Raw genomic sequence first — 20,438 nt, 5'->3', positions numbered from 1 at the left:
TTTTAAATGTAAAGAAATATTTAATGCAATCAGGGACCCAAAAAGTGCATAGAAAACAAAATATTTTTATGAGAAATATGACACGATTGTACGGCAAAGAGCCTTTCAAAGATATAATCATCACTAACTCCACCACTATCAGCAACTATCCAGTGGTACAGCTTACGTAAAATACACAGAACGACTGCGGTAAGATCGCTATTAACTCCGGCTTCGAACAATCTGGTTCATTGAGATGCTTGATATCTATGGGTCAACTCAAAGGATTGAAATGAGTCGGTAGATCCTGACCTGGCACATTCTTTATAAAAGTACCGGTATTGACTATGGTGAGATTGTTATTCGTGAACAACCTTCGGGCGGCGCCCAAGTAACCTTTGCAAAATTAACCTACTTACCAGGGGGTAAGAGAGGGTTGTAAATGAGCGCAAAATCGGAATCAGGATAAGGAGTTGGGAATAGAGTTACGGCTCACATCACAAACTGAGATTAGCTATGGTGCCAAAAAAATGTGGATGAGTTTCGCGCCAATATCCAGAACTCTCTATCCCAAATTTGATTAGTTTGCTCATAAGCTTTAGTCTCACTCTGACTACCACTCTCAAAACCACTATTGTTCGGTATAGCAGCTACTAAAGTCATACGTAAGATGTATTTACTTAACCTTTCACAGCGAAACTAACTTCGTATCGGTACTAAAGGTAGGTGTACGCTGTTCTGTAGTTTGCTAAACAAGGATAAACTTTCCCCGTTATCTCAACAGTCCTATAACTTCCTTAATGCACTGTCTTTTGTCATATTCCCAATGGTTCACTGATGGTAAATGATAGCACAGAGTTTTATCTTTATGGTAGATGTAATATACAATTTAGTTTGAAGATGCCACAATAATCCTGATCAGTGTCTGATTGTGTATGTGACAGTCTTATACGTTGTATTATGGTAGACAATAACACATTATGGCATTTCTAGGTGCAGTGGGTCTACAGTGCCACAACGCTTCCCAAAACTGCTTCCAGAGCATCATCGAGGATAATGTTAAGGGGAGATGGTGGTGATGGACAAGAACACTCATTTAACTTCTGGTTGTCAGCAACGCGTTGATGGTTTAGTGCTTTTTACTGGATGTTTTGTATAATGCATTGAGAACAACCAACTTCTCAAAAAGCCTTTTTCGAAGATACGGATACGGTCACAGAGCACAGTTTTGTCCAACAAACGGAGAACACTCTTACCTTGAGTTCGTGGAAAATTTGGTTTTTTGGGTTGTATCATCTAGTAGTTAACAAGGACATTATTGAAGTAAGAAATAAAGCAGAACTGCTACTTGAAAGTTAGCTTATACACATTTTAACACTTTTTGGTGTCAGATTTAAACACAAAGGAATCGAAAACGTTCAAATTAAATTCTGAAGGCTGATGGATATAAACAGTCAGTTAAAGCACTACTTGAACAGTGGAAACAATTATGCTTGAAACTTGAGAGTTATGCAAATTAAATAATGGGTTAAAGTAAAAACAATTACAGGGAAGAACGCTTTTATTAATTTACAAATTGGTGTACGTTTACGTGGTTTATTCCGTGTTGGATTCAGTTTTATTCTCAGGCTGTGTATAATGTCTGTATTCAGGTTTCAACTCCCACATATTTTTGTGTGGAATGTGAGTGTTAAAGATAGCAATTTCCTTCAGTATCTCTGTAAGATAGGCCTGAGAGTAAAAAAGATATATCATGCACATGAAAAACTGAAACTAAATATTTTAGTTTATAGAAAACTAGCGAAACAAATTAATTGGTTACGTGAATATTTCCAGATTAATATTCGCTAATATGAGAGTATATGAACGACATGTCTAGGTTTTAAAACAAATTAAACACCTTGCATCTACTTCAAATGTGTTATGTTATGGAGTTAGTCCTACTTTATGTTTCAATTTTCATTACGTCAATGAAATGTGGATCCAACGTTAATTAACTAAGAGTTAACATTAAATAAAATACTCTTCAGATACAGATAAACTCTTGTTTTATGAACACGTTTTGTTAGCATTAGTACCTTAAGGATGACAATATGAACTGTCTGTATGAATGGTATTAATAATGATGTCTGTTTCCGATTCTCGACGTAGTGTGTTCTTTGGCCTTCCTCTTTTCCGTTTCCTTCAGCATTCCGAGTTAGCGCTTGCCTCGTGATGCACTTTGATGATTTCCGTAATGTATGTCCTATTTTTCTCTAGCGTCTTTTCCTAATTTCCTCTTCAGCTGGAAGCTGGTTTATTCTCTGCCATAGTGTGTTGTTGCTTATGGTATTCGGCCAACGGACATTGAGTATATCGTGTAGACAACTGTTTATAAATACTTGTACTTCTTTGATGGTTGTAGCAGTTCTCGAAGTTCCAGCTCTGTACAGTAGAAATGTCCTGAAACTGGTATTGAAGATTGCGACTTTGATGTCGGCCCACAGATATTTTGAGTTCCATATGTTCTTCAACTGTAGGAATGCTGCCCTTGCTTTGTCGATCCTTACCTTTATGTCTACATCAGATCCTCCTTGTTCATCCATGATGCTGTCCAGGCACGTGAAAGTTTCGACTTCTTCCAGAGCTTCTCCATCAAGTGTGATTGGGTTGGTGTTTTTCGTATTATATTTGAGGATCTTGCTTTTGCCCTTGTGTATGTTGAGGCATACTGATGCAGAGGCTTCTGCTACATTGATTGCCTTGACCTGCATTTGTTGGTGTGTATGGAATAGAAGGGCTAGGCTATCTGCGAAGTCCAAATCGTGTAGTTGCATACAAGTTGTTCATTGTACTCCGTGCTTACCCTCAGATGTGGTGGTCTTCATAATTAAGTCAATCACCAGAAAAAAGAGGATGAATTCCGAATGATGATGACGATCTTTTCAGTTACACCAGTGTCGAAGAGGGTTCCATAAGATTCTTTTATCCACGCTGTCAAACGCCTTCTTACAGTCAAGGAAGTTAATGTACAGTGACGAGTTCTATTTAACTGATCGTTCAACGATGATCCGTAGTGTTGCGATTCGGTCTGTGCAAAACCGATCCTTACGGAATCCGACCTGTTGATCTCGAAGCTGGATGTCTACTGAATCTTTCAGTCGGTTCATCGACACATTGTTGGAAACATTTCCTGGTACCGAGAGTAGTGTGATGCCTCTGTAGTTTTCACATTTGGTCAGGTCTTCCAGTCTATGGGCACTTGTTCCTCCCCCAAAATCTTCCTGAATAGAGCATGGAGCATGTTTGCAGTTGATGCTAAGTCTGACTTCACTACTTCAGCTATTATTTTGTTAGGTCCTGATGCCTTCCCACTCCTGATTTATTTGATCGTTGATGGAGCATCAGCTATAAGAAGGTCTGTGTGTATTGCTTCGATGTTTGGTGGGTTCGGTAGGACTGGCTGATTGGAGAGTTCTTCAAAGTGCTCTACCCACCTGTTCCTCTGTTCTTGAACCTCAGTGATTGGTTTGCCTTCTTTGTACTTGACTGGTTGCTCTGGTTAGCTATATTTCCCTGCTAGTTTCTTTGTTGTGTCACATGGTTGTCTCGTATTCCTTTCTTTAGCAATTTCTTCAGATGTCGCTGCCAGGTCTTCTACGTATTCGTGTTTGTCAACTCTAGGGCTTTCCTTCACTTGCTTGTTTGCTTCGGTGTATTCAGCTTATGCCTTGAATTTGTTCCTGTTCGGATGTCGTTCGTTGCTGTCTTCTTGTTCTCCCCCCTTCTTGAATCCTGTCATGGTTATCAATAGTAATTCATTTTTATGACGGTGCTTTTGCTTGTAAACGCAAGATAAACAAAAGAAAGTTAAGGGTGAAAACACATCAGTGATTACATGTACAATAAATTGACGGAATTAATCTAACATCTAAAAATAATGAATATAATAAACACAGTTTTCACCAATAATTACTGAGGATTTTGACTAGTTATAAGCAAACGACGATGAGGCATACGCGACCAATCATCGAACGTGATAACAAGTTAGTAGATTCTATGGTTTAAAGGTATTTTGAATTTCATCAGGTTTATGATTAAAACTAACTGAAACTAACAAAGATATAGGGAATAAATTATGTAGATGCTTACCAATGGTTGCTTAGTAAGTACAACCAAATCTTTAATAGAGTAATATTGATGTCTTTCGAAAGCTTTGAACAAATCCTGCAAAACGTCTTCTTTTTCACGTCTAAGATTTTTACCCTCAACCTTTTTCCGATTTTCATACTCGATCTAGAAAACAAATATTTAATGATTTTAATGCAAAACAGTCGGCGGAAATTTAGCAGTGATCAAGATACAGTAACGCACAAACGCAAATAAATTAGTTGATATTATAGACGGTGGTTATTAACGTGAAGTTTCCGATGAGATTTTAAGTGGACAAAAGTATAGAGAGTGTAAGGTCAGTAATCTATAAGAGTAAATAAGTTTAAAAAGACTATCCCTTTGAATTATCACGGTAAAAATGGATTTGTCACATAAAACAAGCTGTTATCTATGGCCTATCAACTAATTAACTAACACAGTGAGGTGACAGTTATTAACCAGTCATATCAGTAGCAGTCATTACCATTTAGGTCAGGTTACAACTCTGACAAATCAGTCTTGTTTCTAGTCTTCACATAAACTAAAGTGGGCATATTTCACGAGCCACGCGTATCAGTTCTAAATTGGAATTGGTAGCCACATAGTATAATCAAGTAGCAGATGGAATTTGAAATGTGAAATCAACAATTTTGTAAATTATTATGGATACCAGTGAGAAATTAAGTCAGTGGATAAGAATCTGAAAATTTTGCCAAGTGTCGGTTAAATTACACTTCCTGTTTACGAGAATAATAAGAGGAAAACGTAACACTGATATCTCAAAACTACCTTTGTCAAAGCTTTGTACGGTTGAGATAACATTCGAGTTCAAGATATATATTATCACTATACCATAATAATACTTTGTTTCAACAATGAATAGTAAGTTGCGAAGAAAATAGACGGTAACATGAATGAAATAAAGAAAATATACTTACATTGTTGACATGATTGGAAACTGGTTTGTAGTTTCTTACTGGTTCATAAAGGAGACAGACTTCATGTCGCGGTCGATTCTTTGCTTTGAGCTTGGGGAAATAAGAAAATACACAACTAGGACAGGAGTGAGGGTTGGGTATTTTTAGAATTAGGATGGATACAAAATAGGACATTCAAGACTAGGAAATACTCTATGAACCTACATAAGCTTCCACATGAAATCAAAGATTTTTACCTGTTGAGCTTTGAGCATCATATATCTTGTATTAGGCGGTGGTCTGCATTCAGCTCGACTATTAACACGGCCAAACAAAGATAGTCGCCGAGAGTAACGAGCGTACGGTTTATTTGAGAATGGAGAAGGTGGGGCTGCAGAGGAAGTTAAAGTTGTGTTGCTCGTCGAAGATGGAAACGAGTTGGTTTGAGCACATCCAAGGTCGTCTTCACATAAGATTATGAGTTCTTGTCCAGATATAGCCCCAGTACGCCTTTGAACTGTCGAACTTGGAGTAGTCTGACCTGGGCGAACAGTCCCAGGTGTACTATTTGATGATGCAGAAGTTTGAATCAGAAACTGATGTTCCTGAAAATATAAACGAAAGTTCATTCACTAGTCAAACATAGATCTACTTGATGAACGTAGGTAATAATTACAATTATGATGTCAAAATCAAACAAAGTGAATAAAAAAGTATGTGGGCGCATCGCCCAGATAAAAAGTGGAAAATTACACATAAAAAATCAGAATTTTAGTTAAAGATGCTTTTCTCAATATTAGCAACCATAAAATTCTTATTCAGTACTTTTTATAGAGACAAGATATTATCGAAATTATGATAACAACATTCCCAGTAAGGTCAAAAATTTTTTGGCAAGATTTCTGTAGTGATACAGATAAATAGAAACCTCTAAATCAAAGAAACCTAAAATTGCTGAAACCGATTACCGTGTTGCTCCATTTACAAACTAAGTGGCCTATAGATTCAATGTTAATCACTTATTAAGAAGGACCAGTAAGTGAAATTGTGAGACATAAAAATCTGATGCACGTAGAGCACGCAACACAGTTGTAGTTACAAGTGCTCCTGAATGAAGCGAAGAAACAATCACTTGAGTGAAGAGAACTATTTCAATTGCTTTAAGTAAAACAGCATTGACTTGGTATTTGAAAAACTGGTCACTCAAGCATCAAAACGGGACGGAATATTTAATCAGACAAAGCCTGGGACCATTAGGAACACAAGTGCATCTGTCAAAGAAACCTATAAGACTTTGATCCACTGTACAGAAAGGTTTTGTAGTAACACAGATACTTTTCAGTCAGTTAAGATCATGGATTAATGCACTGCAAAGTTTTTGATGATCAGAGTATGGAGTGACTCAAGCAACCAAAAAAGAGAAAAAATGGGGATATTCAGCAAGGAAATAAGCGAGAGAAAAAGCGCCAAAGAGTCTTATTTTTCGACTCTTACATGAAAACAGCACATCTCCCCCATTTTATCGCCAACTACCTACTTTTCATTGAAATTTACGCCGAATTCTCGCTTTATCACATCCGTTCAGGTAGAGTTCATACACAATTCTATGATTGTAGCCCTAAATGTCTCCTGTGGTCCCCTTAATTTCCATTACGAAAAAATGTTTAGGCACAGTCGACTGGATTAGAAAAACGACCCAAGGTTGAGGACAGGAAATAACATCATAACCTAAAAGGATTAATGATAGACAAATATTTTATATGGACTTTCATAGTAACTATGAAGTTTCGCTGTCCTTTACGATGAACTGCCAAAAAAGTTACAGGTAACAGTTAATGAGTTATTTGCGAAGAATGCGTCTTAATTGCCAGGTGTTTATTGGGCGTACTTTTTAAACAACTGCCAACAAAAATTCAGATTTATAATAATGTCTTTCAACACTGAACACTGGACCTATAGAACAATGGAAGGTTATCATTTCAAATTAGTACTTATATTTTTTTGTTTTCCTTCAACCACGCTTTTGAAGTTTTTCTGTCATGTCGTGGAAGTCCCCTTGCGTCGCGATGTCAGACAATTTAGTGAGTTCCTTTCTCGTGACGGATGATGATAAGAACCATGTCAGCGAGCCTAATGATTATGAAGGGAAAAGCATTCTTAATTCGTAAACCTGGACTTCTTAAATGACAAATAGTGCGAAGGGGATGGCAGCTTCAAGATGAAAGGTGGTCTATTTTTTTATTTAGGAAATGGTGTCAGCAGAAATTTTGTTAAGATTTGGCCGGCTTAATACTCCCTTCATAAACATCTACCATGAACACATCAATAAACCTAGGGGCAACGATCGGTTCAATAGAGACCATAACTGTTGACACCTCTGAAATAAAAGAAATGGGTGACCTGGGGGATGCACAGCGTTAGGTTTAACAAATATATAACCATTAAACTAATCATCATTATCTGTGACGCATTTGTTCTTCCAAATGTTAGATAAACAGTTAACAACAATGGAAAAAACAGGCTGTGATGTGTTATAGGTCGTCACCTAGAAAACTGGACGACGTTTTAAAACGGTGAACACAATTTGCAAACTGACGACAGTTCCCGTCAACAGATTCAACCAGTCCACCACCAAGGACTTTCTGATTTTTAGACACTTCCAACTAATATGTTTCAAAAACATTCTTTTTAGATCTAATGCACATGGTGTACTAAGGTGTGGTGAGGAAACTAATCAACTTATGGATAGGTTTCTTTTACAACAAACTTAGAAACATGAACAAATCTATAATCACGGGCATAAAAGAATCAACCTCGAGCTGTGTTGAAAGTACTCCATCAGACTCGCAGAGTAAATGTCGTACATTAGACTTCATCTCCGTATGGAAAGCGGCAGGATTTCGATTGTTCCTTCTCTATTTCGGCTCCATAATTCTGGAAACTTTCCTACCAATACCATCTTAATTAAATTTTAAACGTTTACTATCAACGATATATCTGTTAATGCATCCTAAATTACATATAAGGGCAACGGATTCAGTTATAAATGACTTAATGAATTTCCTCGAATAATAGGAATGGTATTGCGGACGGGAACGCTTAGTTTATAATGTTCATTCGTTAAAGCATCTTCCTCATGAATGGGGATTCTTTATATGAGGTAGATTAAGAAATCAGTGCATAGTAGTTATGCTATAGCGAGACAGGCAGTTCAGCGTTGTGTGGAAAAGATATCATTCTTTGGTAGGCCTCGAGCTAGCATGTCGGGAACTAATATAGACACGTCCGTCAAGTACGACCACAGGAAATGAAGTTACGCTTAAAAACACTAAAATCACTTTATTAAAGTCGAATTACGCAATAATACCACACAATAAAGCCGGGTTAATCATTGACACAGGGGGAAATGGACTGATTAAATTCAGAACTTACTGACCCACGATATTGTTTTACGGAAGCATTTCCTGCTAGTGGCATAGGTATATTTATGTGGTCGGGAGTTAGCCATGATTTATTTAAACACATAAATATTGGTACAAAGGGGCACCAGATATATATGTGCCACACAAATCTCATTTGATTTGTGTGAGGGCTGTGATACTACCCAGGTGCTCAAACCGAAGCAGGTGGTTTTCTTAGAGGACCACACTCGGAGCCTTTGACCTAAAGATCTGATCCACAAGGCAGTAGAGCATCGTAAGGAGATGCAACCCCATGGTAGCCGGTGACCAACGACTGATTCGTAATTTGTTCCCTCAGGATACTGGAGCCCATGTGCACCATTGGTTTGGAATCAGGGTTTCCCAACCCCCTTGGTGGGCCTTCCGTGTCCACCAACCAGGTTAGAGCGCCGGACATTCGCTTTTTGTCCTCTCAATTTCGTAAACAACACCCCCGCCATGAGAAGGTAGTGAGTAGGACCTACCTGGCAGAGGCTATATACGCGTGGCCATGTGAGAGCATTTCAAGAGGGAGAGCGGACTCTCTCTACTCTCGGCCGTACCAGGGCATTTTGGGGGGCATTAGCCATGAGCAAATATGGGTTTTCACTATCGATGTATATTGTAAGTGTATTTCCGTAAACTGTGTCAATAATGTATTAATCGTTTTGTTGCTACATACATTCATGTCTTCAGCAAGAAGACATGCGAGACAAGTTTGAAAAGCTAATAAATTAATTGGATTATCATTTTATATTCCAGATATACACGGTGATATGACTAGTGGATGATACTAATAAGGCTCCCATACGCTATATGTTGGAATACGTCACGAAACTTGACGTTCTCAGACATATCATACAACTTGTCACTTAAGAAGTCCAGGTTTATGAATTAAGAATGCTTTTCCCTTCATAATCATTAGGCTCGCTGACATGGTTCTTATCATCATCCGTCACGAGAAAGGAACTCACTAAATTGTCTGACATCGCGACGCAAGGGGACTTCCACGACATGACAGAAAAACTTCAAAAGCGTGGTTGAAGGAAAACAAAAAAATATAAGTACTAATTTGAAGTGACAACCTTTCACCGCCATCCCAAACGTGTTTTGTGATGGAAATAAACGCGGCCACAGAAGACATTTAAGGCTGAAAGCACAGAAAGTTGCTTGAACTCTGCGTAAACGGATTCGAGATCCTGCTTGGACTAAAATTAAATGATTCGGCGTTTATTTATATGTATATACAATATTTAAAGTATATTGTAAGGTATTAAAGCACAACTTCATCACAATTGATGATTTAAGGACTATTTTGAACAGACTCAGTAGAACAATGAAGTAAGTAAATTACACACTACCTTTCAATTTTAACGTGTGGTTTGTGTAAAGTATACTACTTACCTTTGGTATCAGATTTCCAGACTCTCCAACTTGATTTAATAGTTCTGAGTCAGTAACAAGAGTGACCTGTGACCCTGGGCCTTTGTTGCCATTCTGAGATGCACTAGTTGAACTTGCGATCACAACTTTCCCAACTACACCATCAGAGCCAGCATTATGCCAAAGTTCAGCTAAATATTTGGGAACTTTGACTAACCAGACTCCATCTTTGGCTCTGCTTGTGTCAACTACATGCAAAGCATGTGCATCACAAAAAATATCTGACGCACTCTTCGGTTTTACATTGGACATAATGACCTCGAAAGACGTACTACCCGCCACTAAATGCGATAATACAGTAGCCAGCCTATGATGATGGTTGAATTCACAGTTTACATCACGAACTGGTTGTTCTTAGACTACTGATGAAATCCAGAAAGCCTTGGATAGTTGTCTCATTACATAATGGAACCTTTCTGTTGTGTTTAACCACAATAATTAGGGTGGGACACATCAGTTTCAGTTTGGGAAGGACAGGAGGCTTGATGGCCTGTGTTAATCCTGGCAATGATGGTCTCTCAGCTGATCCAACTTTCTTTTGAAGGGGTCGACGGATGGAGCCTCAACCACGTGCTGAGGTAATGAATTCCACTCGTTGATGATTCGATGGGAAAGTCGGTAGTCAGCTGACAAGTAATTCGTTCTGGGCTTGTGAACTTTTTGGAGTGTCCTCGTAGACTTTCAGTTTTGGAAGACAAGAAAAATGAGGGCATATCAGGTGCAAATTTGTCATTAAGCAATTTGAAAACTGTAATCAAGTCGCCTTTGATTCTTCGATATGACAGCGGGAATAGGTTTAGCTTGGTCAGTCTAGTACCATACTGGAGCTTCGCTATTCCGGGAATCAGCTTAGTTGCTGTTCTCTGAACCCTTTCCAAGAGTTCACTGTCTTTTTTTAGGCAGGAGCTAGCTGCTTGTATGCAGTACTCAAGTTTAGGGCGTACGAACACTGTATACAAAGTCAGAAACGTTTTAGCGTCGAGATGACTAAAAGCCCTGCGTATGGACCATAAAGTCCTAAAACCTTTGGCGGCTATTGCACGGCAGTGTGCAGTAGTCTTTAAGTCTTGACTAACGATGACGCCTAAGTCATTGTGTGCCTGGACAATAGGTAACTCAGTGTTATTCATCGTGTATGTATCTGTACCCTGGTGGCCAATATGCATCACAATACACTTGGAAGTGTTTATCGGCAATTGCCAGGTTTGGAACCATTCAGATAATTTCTCAAGGTCATTTTGGAAGTCTAAGCTATCGCCCTTGTTTTGTATCGCTTTCCATATCTTGACATCGTCAGCATAGAGTAAGACCGATGACGATAGTAGACGAGGGAGATCATTTACGTACAGGAGGAATAACACTGGCCCCAGGAGGAATAACACTGGCCCAATGACTTAGACTTCCAAATACCAACTTTGTTTGGGAGAAAAAGGGTACTTTTTGTTTCTTGGAATCTGTACCTGGGAGGTAGAAGAGTTAAAATTGATCCGAAGATATGATTATTCTCGTATTTCTTCTGAACCTAAAAGATAAAACTGGTTAGTTATGATTAGTGGAGGTAATAGTAGAGCACCATATAACGCTATCACCCTGATACCTACAAAATTTTAGTAGGTACTGAGTCTTCTTTTGGAAGAGTCTACAAAAGGCTTTTTTAATATCACACCTGGCAATGAGTATGACAATTTAGCGGTTGTGACCACGAAAAATTTGCACAGATTTTTTGAGAACGTTTTCATATACTATCCTAAATGGACGTCCTCCTAAGTGCGATTTGGTGCATAGATGAATAGGGAATCTGTCGCGATAAAGGTGATTATGAATAGGAATCATATTCACTTAATTCTAGTGCGTTGCACTGGTTGCAAATTCTGGGCCTACAGGGGAACTGAGCAGTATTTACTTTTTATTTCGAGTACTCTTTTGCCACATTTCTTCAGATACTTTTCAAAGAAGGGAATATATTTCCCAATGTGACGTCTTAGGTAAATACTAAAACAGTATTATATGGTTCTGCAGTCGGGTTTCTGAACTTTATGAGGATATATATGAACCCGTAAATCACTGTGGTGGCGAAAAGTATTCATGGACACTAAGAAGATATTAGAGTTGAACTTGTGAACTAATGGATGCCGGCTTGATAGTCCAAAGGTTGGATGTCACCATCTACAACCAAAATTCTTGCATTTAGTCATGACTGGGTTATAGGTGCTCAATAATATGGGTACCATGCTGTAGAGAAGCAGTTATGTAATACTTTCTGATGGTAAACAGTTGTTTAACTGGGATCAATCAGTGGTACAAACTGTGAATCTTTCAATATATTACAGGCGCCAATTGAGCCAGTCCATTGTTGTAGTCGAAATTTGTTTGGCCTTATTGAATTTATTATCTTGAACCTCTTCAGCATCAATATGGCTAAACAACACTGAAATGCTGACAGAGTCAGGGTAAATATATAACAGAAGTACACTGAAGTTAATACCGGTCTGATTTCATAGATTTCCATTCAGCTCATCTGCTGGTTATCTCACTTTTCTATCTGGTTATAAACTATTTATTTAAAGTTCGCAGTTAATTAATGTTTCTTAATAAATAGGTATGCATTGTCCAGTTGTCTTCTTCGTCTTATCTCAACAACAGTAGTGATCATCCAGTAGTGTGCTGAGACTCAGCTAATTTTTCAATCAACTCAATCGTCAGATTGCAACAAGCAATATGTAATCGACAAGATCATTTTGGAGAACATAACTCGTAGCTTTTCCCATTCCCCTCAAATGAATAGCCCAAATAAAGTTAACTCATATTCAATCATATCGTGACTTTTGGCTTGGAACTACACTATACAATTCACACAAAGACACGTGGATACGCTTGTATGTGGCTGGTATCAAGACCTTGAGTACTTTGTGACGTTGTCATGCATAACTTTTTAATTCCTTTGCCTCATTTACTCATGTGCACCCTTAGTAGGAGACGATGGATATCACATTACTACATCAAGGGATTTGAGTTGACAAGCATTTTTAGAAAATAGATACTTGTTCAAGTGAACGTTGTATGCCTCAGAGGATATGTAGAATATTTAAAGGTGTAAATATGAGAGTGATTAATTACAAACGAGATATGACCTTCCGAAGTTAGATGTTCAGGTACGCTGGCCAGTATAATAACCTCCGTACAATATGTCCTAAAAGTGAGCTTATTCAAAGATCTAAACCATGTTAAGGTTTTTTCACCACTTTAGGAGGTCCCGGGTTTGTAATGTTTGCATATTGAATTCAGAAGTTTTTTTGACTAATTCAGACCGTTGGAAATGTCGGATGACCAATATCAAGAAGTAGAAGGTATTTTTACATTTCACTTCACAATCAGGACTTCCGGCATCTGGTCTGTAAGGTTTAATATTGTTAGTAATACATATGAACTATTATCAAAAATTCATTTAATACGTGGAAATAGTGATAATTATGTGAATTTCGGACTGATAGCTGACAGTGATTCGTTGAATGTGAGCGTATGCGCAAAAGACATGCTCTAGAATCAATGTTTCGGTATACGATAAACCAGTCTTTTATATTCATACACACACACGCTGGTTGATGGTGTATAGAAGTCAGTTGCAAGTATCAGGTTTGTGATAATAAACAGGACGATTTGCATGAACATGAGTGACTATAAGGTGTTGAAATGAACTAATCTTTTGTGCAACTGATATGTGTGTCATGGTGTTATACTATGCTTTTGATTATATCAATCTTTTATCACTAGGTATTTATTTTAAGTCGGCCAACAGTTGGAAGAGATGCGTAATACGGTGTAGATACTCGTGATCTGATGCAGATGCATGACCGAGCACTGTCAGTTGAATGTGTTCAGCAAAACTAATGAGGTCAGTATGAAATGTCGAAAATTTATAGCGCTATTTATTCTGGTGATCTACATACTGCTACAAGTTAAGGATAACCACGAGTAAACAACTCTATTTAATGATAAGTATAAGTCAATTTATCGACCGAGCTTGTTAATACTTTCAACAATTTTATCAATCGTATCATGTGATCGCCAATTCACAACAGTGTTTTATGAAGATATCCGGAACCCATTATGAATAATTAGTTATAGTGTTGTTTGAGGATTAGCTGGTGAGAAATGGGCATTGTTGTGTTATGTGATTTGAAAATATCAGGAGTCGGTAGCATTAACGAATCCGAGCTGCCTTATCAAAAAACTACGATCTGGAAATAATTGTTTACTGGCTTTTTATTTTAGTGGTAGATTGTGACAATTAATAACTTTGGTCATGGATCCTCGGTTATGCTCACCAAGACAAAGCAATTAAGAAAAAGAACCCTTTCTAAAGTTTAGACTAGTTTCCATAACATTCGGTTATATTTTCATCATTTCGTTCCATACAGACAACTGACCGAAAAAATCATAAAAGTGTCATGTACCTGAAGCATCTTATTTATTGAGTGAACTTGCGAATTTCAGTGAGCTGATTTGACTTGTTTATTGTCCATTTACGTTAACATCCAGGTGTTAAAGGCTAGGTCTTAGTGACAGAAAGATATAGTTCTTATCGAGGTCCTTCTGAAAATAAAGGGTAAAAGCAGTCATTTTTTATTAGTGGGAATCTTCGTAAAACTAAACCTAACATCCAGTCTTTTTGTGAAAGATTTGGCCTTACCAAAGTTCCCCGTCATAGTTATGTATTTTTGAAAACGAAATGATATATATAGATTTCTATGCTTGTACAATTTGTGAAACAGTGTATTTTATGCGTAATTTACAAGAATAAGTAACCCAGCATTGGATCTGTTGTTTGGATCATCCCATATGACCTAGAAATACACTTTTAAATGACAGCGTTAATGTACAAACCCGGTAATAAGAAGTCTAATCCGTTCCTAGTTTAATTATTAGAAGTCTGGAGGAATCAGATAAAATAACCATGCTAAAAGTCATGCACACAACTTAGATGTACTGGTAGAAGAGGTTTCAGGGGTACATATCACTAAATGAATAAGACTCGGTAAGTAAGTTGAAGGTGGATACTGACCAAGTAAGATCTTAGAGTTAGTATTTCGTGCTTGTAGGCAACCCTCGTTCTATTGATAGAAGAAACCAGACTAGTAGTGAATAGATCTTTATTTAGATAGTGAAACAGTCACAATGGAGCGGAGGGTTACCTGTTCAAACACACAAAGCTTTTGAATACTCAATATAAGATAATAGGAACTATAATGCTTATACGAAATAGGGAAGTGAATGGATGATTGAGCTCTATTGTTTTGACATATACTTAGTTGTTTGAGGTCAGCTCCTAACTGATCAACCTAAGCTGTTACATTAGCTTCCTACTAGAATAGACTTCTGTAGGAACGTCGGTTCGATCAGCCTATCTATCAAGAACACCTACGTTTTGTTTCCACAGATCGAGGGAGAATAACTAACTCGTTCGGTGTTTGACATTCAGTGAATGATGACCAGTCTTGTCAGTATTCGATGATAGTCCATGGATGTCTCTCCCTTCACTAGCTTGTTATCTTGTAGCATTTAATTTCTTCCACAACTATCTCTGATGATTTGCTACGTGTCCTCTGTATGATGACCAGAGCTTGTGAGAAAAGTGAGGGTGAGGAAATGAAACAAGAATATCTGTGGAAGTTCCACGAGCGGGCTACCCAACACCACGTTGGTGGGGTACGACCTTTCCATGATCTGTCAGGCTATCAGGTATTTACTCACCTGCCCCTTGAGTAGCCCTCAAGCAAAATATAAAGAAGAATCTACTTTAAAAGCAGTTATGAAAACCAGTCAAACCTGAAGAACTGCTCCACTGCCTGTATAAAATAACAAGGTACAAAAAGGAAATACACAAATATAATTGATAATTGTTCAGTTCCATGTAAGTGTTTGGCTTCCAGAATGGATTGGTAATCTGGATTGCATTTGGAATTTGTCGTTATTGTGAGAGTTTATTGTGTGGATTGATAGTACATGTTCACAGGGACTTTGTTCGATGTTTTCATCCATCTTCTTGATCGTCTATTATTAATGACAAAGGCTACGAAAATGATTAATTCGGCAGGCGAAGCTTTCTGACATCACTCACCCCAGCCGAAGATTCTTCGCTTTTTTGCGACTCATCCCTTTTAATATGTTTTCGCTTTATAGTACTGAGCGTTTGTTTACAGATAAGTAGCCGATGTATTCAGTATTTTTAAAAAATAAACGTAACACTAATACATCAGATGCGAAGGATCTGAGGAGGTGTGGGTAGCATAATATTTCAAACTAATACTTTTTTGGTAATGTTTTGTCAATTGAATGAAATAGGCGGAACGGTGCGAGAAAACATTCTTTTATTTAAATAAACACAAGGTCTTAGTAGATACGTGGTTACATTTTAGGCTGTGACCAAAACTGTGGATATTCTTGACTGAATAATCGGCTGTGTCCATCTAACCTTCTGGTTATGTAAAAATCCATTCAAAAGATAATATTTTGTTGCTTTGAAACAAAAAGTGTTTCCAGTTCTGGAAAAGTGCTTCAATTCACAATCAAAATGCCCACTCCCAGCCAACTCAAGCAACACAATCAAAGGGTGAACAAGCAATATGGCTGCTGCCAAGATTAAGTATCAAGTAAAACAACATAAATAAAGTTCCGGAAGAAACATAGAAACTCAGTGAAAGCGAAAGAAAAATGAGAAAACTATGATAAAATAAAATATTACCATCTCAAATGGCATCAAAAAGACTAAGAAAATGTACAACTAAAAAAACCAATAGGAACAAGTTGCAGATGTATACATGGAGAGATTTTCACACACAAAACCTTGAAAATGAATCTTACACCTATCATTGCAGGCTACATCTGTATTGCATGTGATAGAACTATAAATTGCACAGGGAAGAGGCATAATACTAAGTGTTAGGGATCAATTTCGTGTACAATTGAGCACATCAGAGGCTCATGACAAGGATACATATGAGATAGATCGTTGTGCAATTAAATCTTGACACGGGTTAGTGACTATAGGAGGAATATACAGTACTCCGTGTTGTCTTGCTGACGACTTTATCTTAAGACACATTTGTTCCTGGAGTAAGGCCGAATGTTGTCTCATCGTTGAAAATTTCAGTATGCCACATATCAACTGGATAGAGCTTACAACTTCAGATGGATGTCTTGAAAGAAACCTGCTGTCAGCTGTTATTTGGTGTGCAAAACCGAAACATATGTATTTGGAACACGAACCGTCTTTGTTGGACCTTGTCTTTACAGACCACTGTGGCTATGTGATCGACATCCGGCACCACCTTCCACCAGAAAATAGTGAACACGTCGTACTGTACTCTAGGTTTTGGACACAGAGTATACACTATGTATCTGCTCCACCCCATCCTAATATCTAGAGAGCTGAAATTCCAGGAATCAGAGACTGGGCTATCTAAACAGACTGGTGGGTCATTGCAAATGGATCTATCGAAGACGAATAATTTCAAAGTCATATCCCAGGCCGTAACATCGCCGTACATGCCATGGTCAACCTGTAGCGGCTTAGCTTCGTTGATCAATCATCTTGATAATCGTCATTATATAAATACCAACAGTGTTTGAAATCAGAAGACAATAAGGAGTGGCGACTACAGTTTATTAGAGGATAGCACAGGCAACAAAATTATAAGCACATAGAGCGAATTCGGAGCGAACACAGTGGCGTATTTATAGTCGAATTGAATCAAGAAGCAGCGAGGCAAGGCAAAGCCTAATAATAGGATTCGAGTACATATATACATGAGAAAGAGAATGACTTATAGAGCGATATTTAAGATATTAACATTTTAGCTAGAGAGATATGTGCGTAGGCTGTTACATGTGCTCAAGCCTACACGTCTATATAGACATGATAGTGATCATAACAGTATAAAGAAATAGACGAATTGTTAGTGTCCGAATAACAGCGTCTGTTAAATAAGTTAATAAACGGGCTTTAAAAAATTTAACCATAATCGAAATTGGTATTAAGAGAGTTTCTTTAAACCCGTAGGCTACCAATTTGCTCTCCATAGATCGACAAGAAAAACTGAAAGCTACTGAGGCTTAAGAAACACTTCTGAAATTTGTTCTGGTCAAGAGGCCTCGAAACATTTAAGTGTATATGCCGATTTAAAACAGATTGGATGTAAGAAGGTTACATTAAATATATGAAACCTAAAGATAGAGTTCTTATCGTCTTTTTCAAATGTGAAAGGAGTTGAAGCTTCACAACTTACAACTTATTCAGCAAAACAAGTCATCTAAACACACTAATTTTAATCAGGGGTGTTTGATACAGTCTCCTGATGAATCCGTAGATCCATCAGACGACATCTTTAAGTTAAGGATAAACATCTGTGCATATTTCATTGTGAAACCTTATTCCAACTGGTACACTAAATAAATCAGTGGAATAAGATGTTGATGAAGTCGATCGATTCCTTCTCCATGTCATTACGAACTAACCTTACTTGTCGTTAGTTTCTTTAATTTACCTCAAAGTATATTCCCTTACTTAAGTCTAAAAAATAAAACTGATGTTTTAATCATATTGTAAACAAGTTTGAAAAAAGTTAATCATGCCTCTACTTCAGTTGACATCAATATAAATGTTTTATTAAGGATGATAAGCTAAACATAAATGTAACTGTGACCAAGTAAAAGGTTTTGATCATCGATAAACAATAGGGTATCTACTGTTCCATCAGTTAATATGTCTTCAAAGTAAAATTGCTTCGTTACATTTTGCATGAAAATACGACGCTTTTTGTTTAACCTACACTGTATCTAAGGTGAAATGAATGAGTTTTGAAAGACCTGAAAAAAGTTTTTATCAATATCAACATTGTATGTTCCTGCAGATTGCCTTCATTTTCTGTTGGGGACTATTGTGTATATAAGGAAATTAAACACCTTTTATTAATTTACAGAAGTGAATAAATTAATTGATTATGAAATATGGGATACGCCTTTGTTTGTCTAAAACTTTGTTATTTGCATACACACAACATTTTAATAGTTGAAGTAACATGTATTGGACATTAGTTATTTATAAAATTAACGACACATCATACAATTCATGTGTACCTAACTGATAAAACATAAAATTTTCATTACATTACTAGCTGTCATCATATATTAATGAAGAATTTAAATGATGAAAGAAGCCAAGTTTGTTTAACATGGTGAAATTGAATAAATTATCAAAGGAAATATTAGATTCTATAAGAATTAATTGTTATTTGCATTGAATAAATTTTCGAATTAATGTTTTATTTAAAAAGGATAGTTCACAGAAAAGGGTCATAAGTACTAAAACTTCATGAGAAATTTCATAGAAGTATGAATATGTTGTAGTGTAATCACTGTGTGATTGTTATTTGAACTTATAGGGCAATTCACTTGTAGTGTAGAAAGATTCAGGACCTCTTTAGGCATTTCATGTTGTTGTATATGTGATGAAACATTGTATTGTATTATGCAAATACAAAAGTACAGTTTGTCACTTTAATAGATAAGAATTATATAAGCACCATATAGAATGTTAAAATCAATTGTATAATGTTGGGAGATATACAGATTAGCAAAAAGTGTATTGTAATATTTCTGATTTGTATGGTGGAACAGACAATATCACAGCACAAAATAGAGAAACAACATTTGTACAAGATTTAACCAAATGTGGCTGCGAATGTGGGAGACTGTACTTAATAGACTGGGCATAACTAAAGAACGGTAAATCATATAATAATAGTCTATGGTTCAAAATAAAGCTTATGATAAGAGGAACATGAATATGCATCGTTCAGTAGTTACTTGACAATTATATAATAAAAATATATGTATATTATTAGTCCATAAATGGATCCAAACAGTTACCATTCAATATTCTCGTCTGGATATAACATGAAACAAGGTAGAATATGTAAATATTTAGTTGAAAACTAAAGAATCTTTATTCTTTTATGAGTATAATTTAATTTAATTCAATAAATTTTAGATTTTAGTTTATTATTCTAAAAATTATGCCCATTAATAAACTAAATACCATTTCAACCAAAGATGGATGGTGGCTAGCAGTGGAATCCAGGACTCACGTTTCGTCCTATTTGGGACTCGTCAGCTGGATGTACCTGCATCTTAGAGTTGATGTTCACGCTGGGACTCGAACCCAGTACCTTTCACTTCAAACGCCATCACGTTATCCACTCAGCTACTGAGTCCTGATAGCCACTTTCTTGTGCAATGGGGTGAAGTTTAAATTCACTTAGTATTACTTGTTTGAATTTTCCCATTGATGAAGAGACTGACCAGTCCTAAGCATCAATAGGAAGATTCAAACCAGCAATACTAAGTGAATTTAAATAGCATTTCATTTCGACTGTATCATTTAAGATCAAAAGGTTTAAATTCATCTCAATTATTCAAAATTATGAATGTTCACTTTAATTATGTTCTAGATATTATTTATATATTTATG

General features: G+C 36.9%; 1 protein-coding gene across 1 annotated transcript; it reads right to left on the bottom strand.

Moving 5' to 3' along the window:
* Nucleotides 1-1,524: 1,524 nt before the first annotated feature.
* Smp_121640 (transcription initiation factor iif (tfiif),beta subunit-related) lies at nt 1,525-10,180 on the bottom strand. The gene is made up of 5 exons (XM_018799564.1): nt 9,872-10,180; nt 5,285-5,632; nt 5,049-5,138; nt 4,111-4,254; nt 1,525-1,710 (listed from the first exon to the last, which is right to left on the bottom strand). The coding sequence occupies exons 1-5, from the start codon at nt 10,160-10,162 to the stop codon at nt 1,576-1,578; spliced, it is 1,008 nt and encodes a 335-aa protein (XP_018646584.1). The 5' UTR covers nt 10,163-10,180; the 3' UTR covers nt 1,525-1,575.
* Nucleotides 10,181-20,438: the final 10,258 nt, after the last annotated feature.

The sequence above is a fragment of the Schistosoma mansoni genome (assembly GCF_000237925.1).
Source record: "Schistosoma mansoni, WGS project CABG00000000 data, supercontig 0144, strain Puerto Rico, whole genome shotgun sequence".
NCBI classification, from domain to species: Eukaryota; Metazoa; Platyhelminthes; class Trematoda; order Strigeidida; family Schistosomatidae; genus Schistosoma; species Schistosoma mansoni.
Note: the sequence above shows the minus strand (reverse complement) of the source record. Positions and strands in the feature narration are given on the sequence as shown.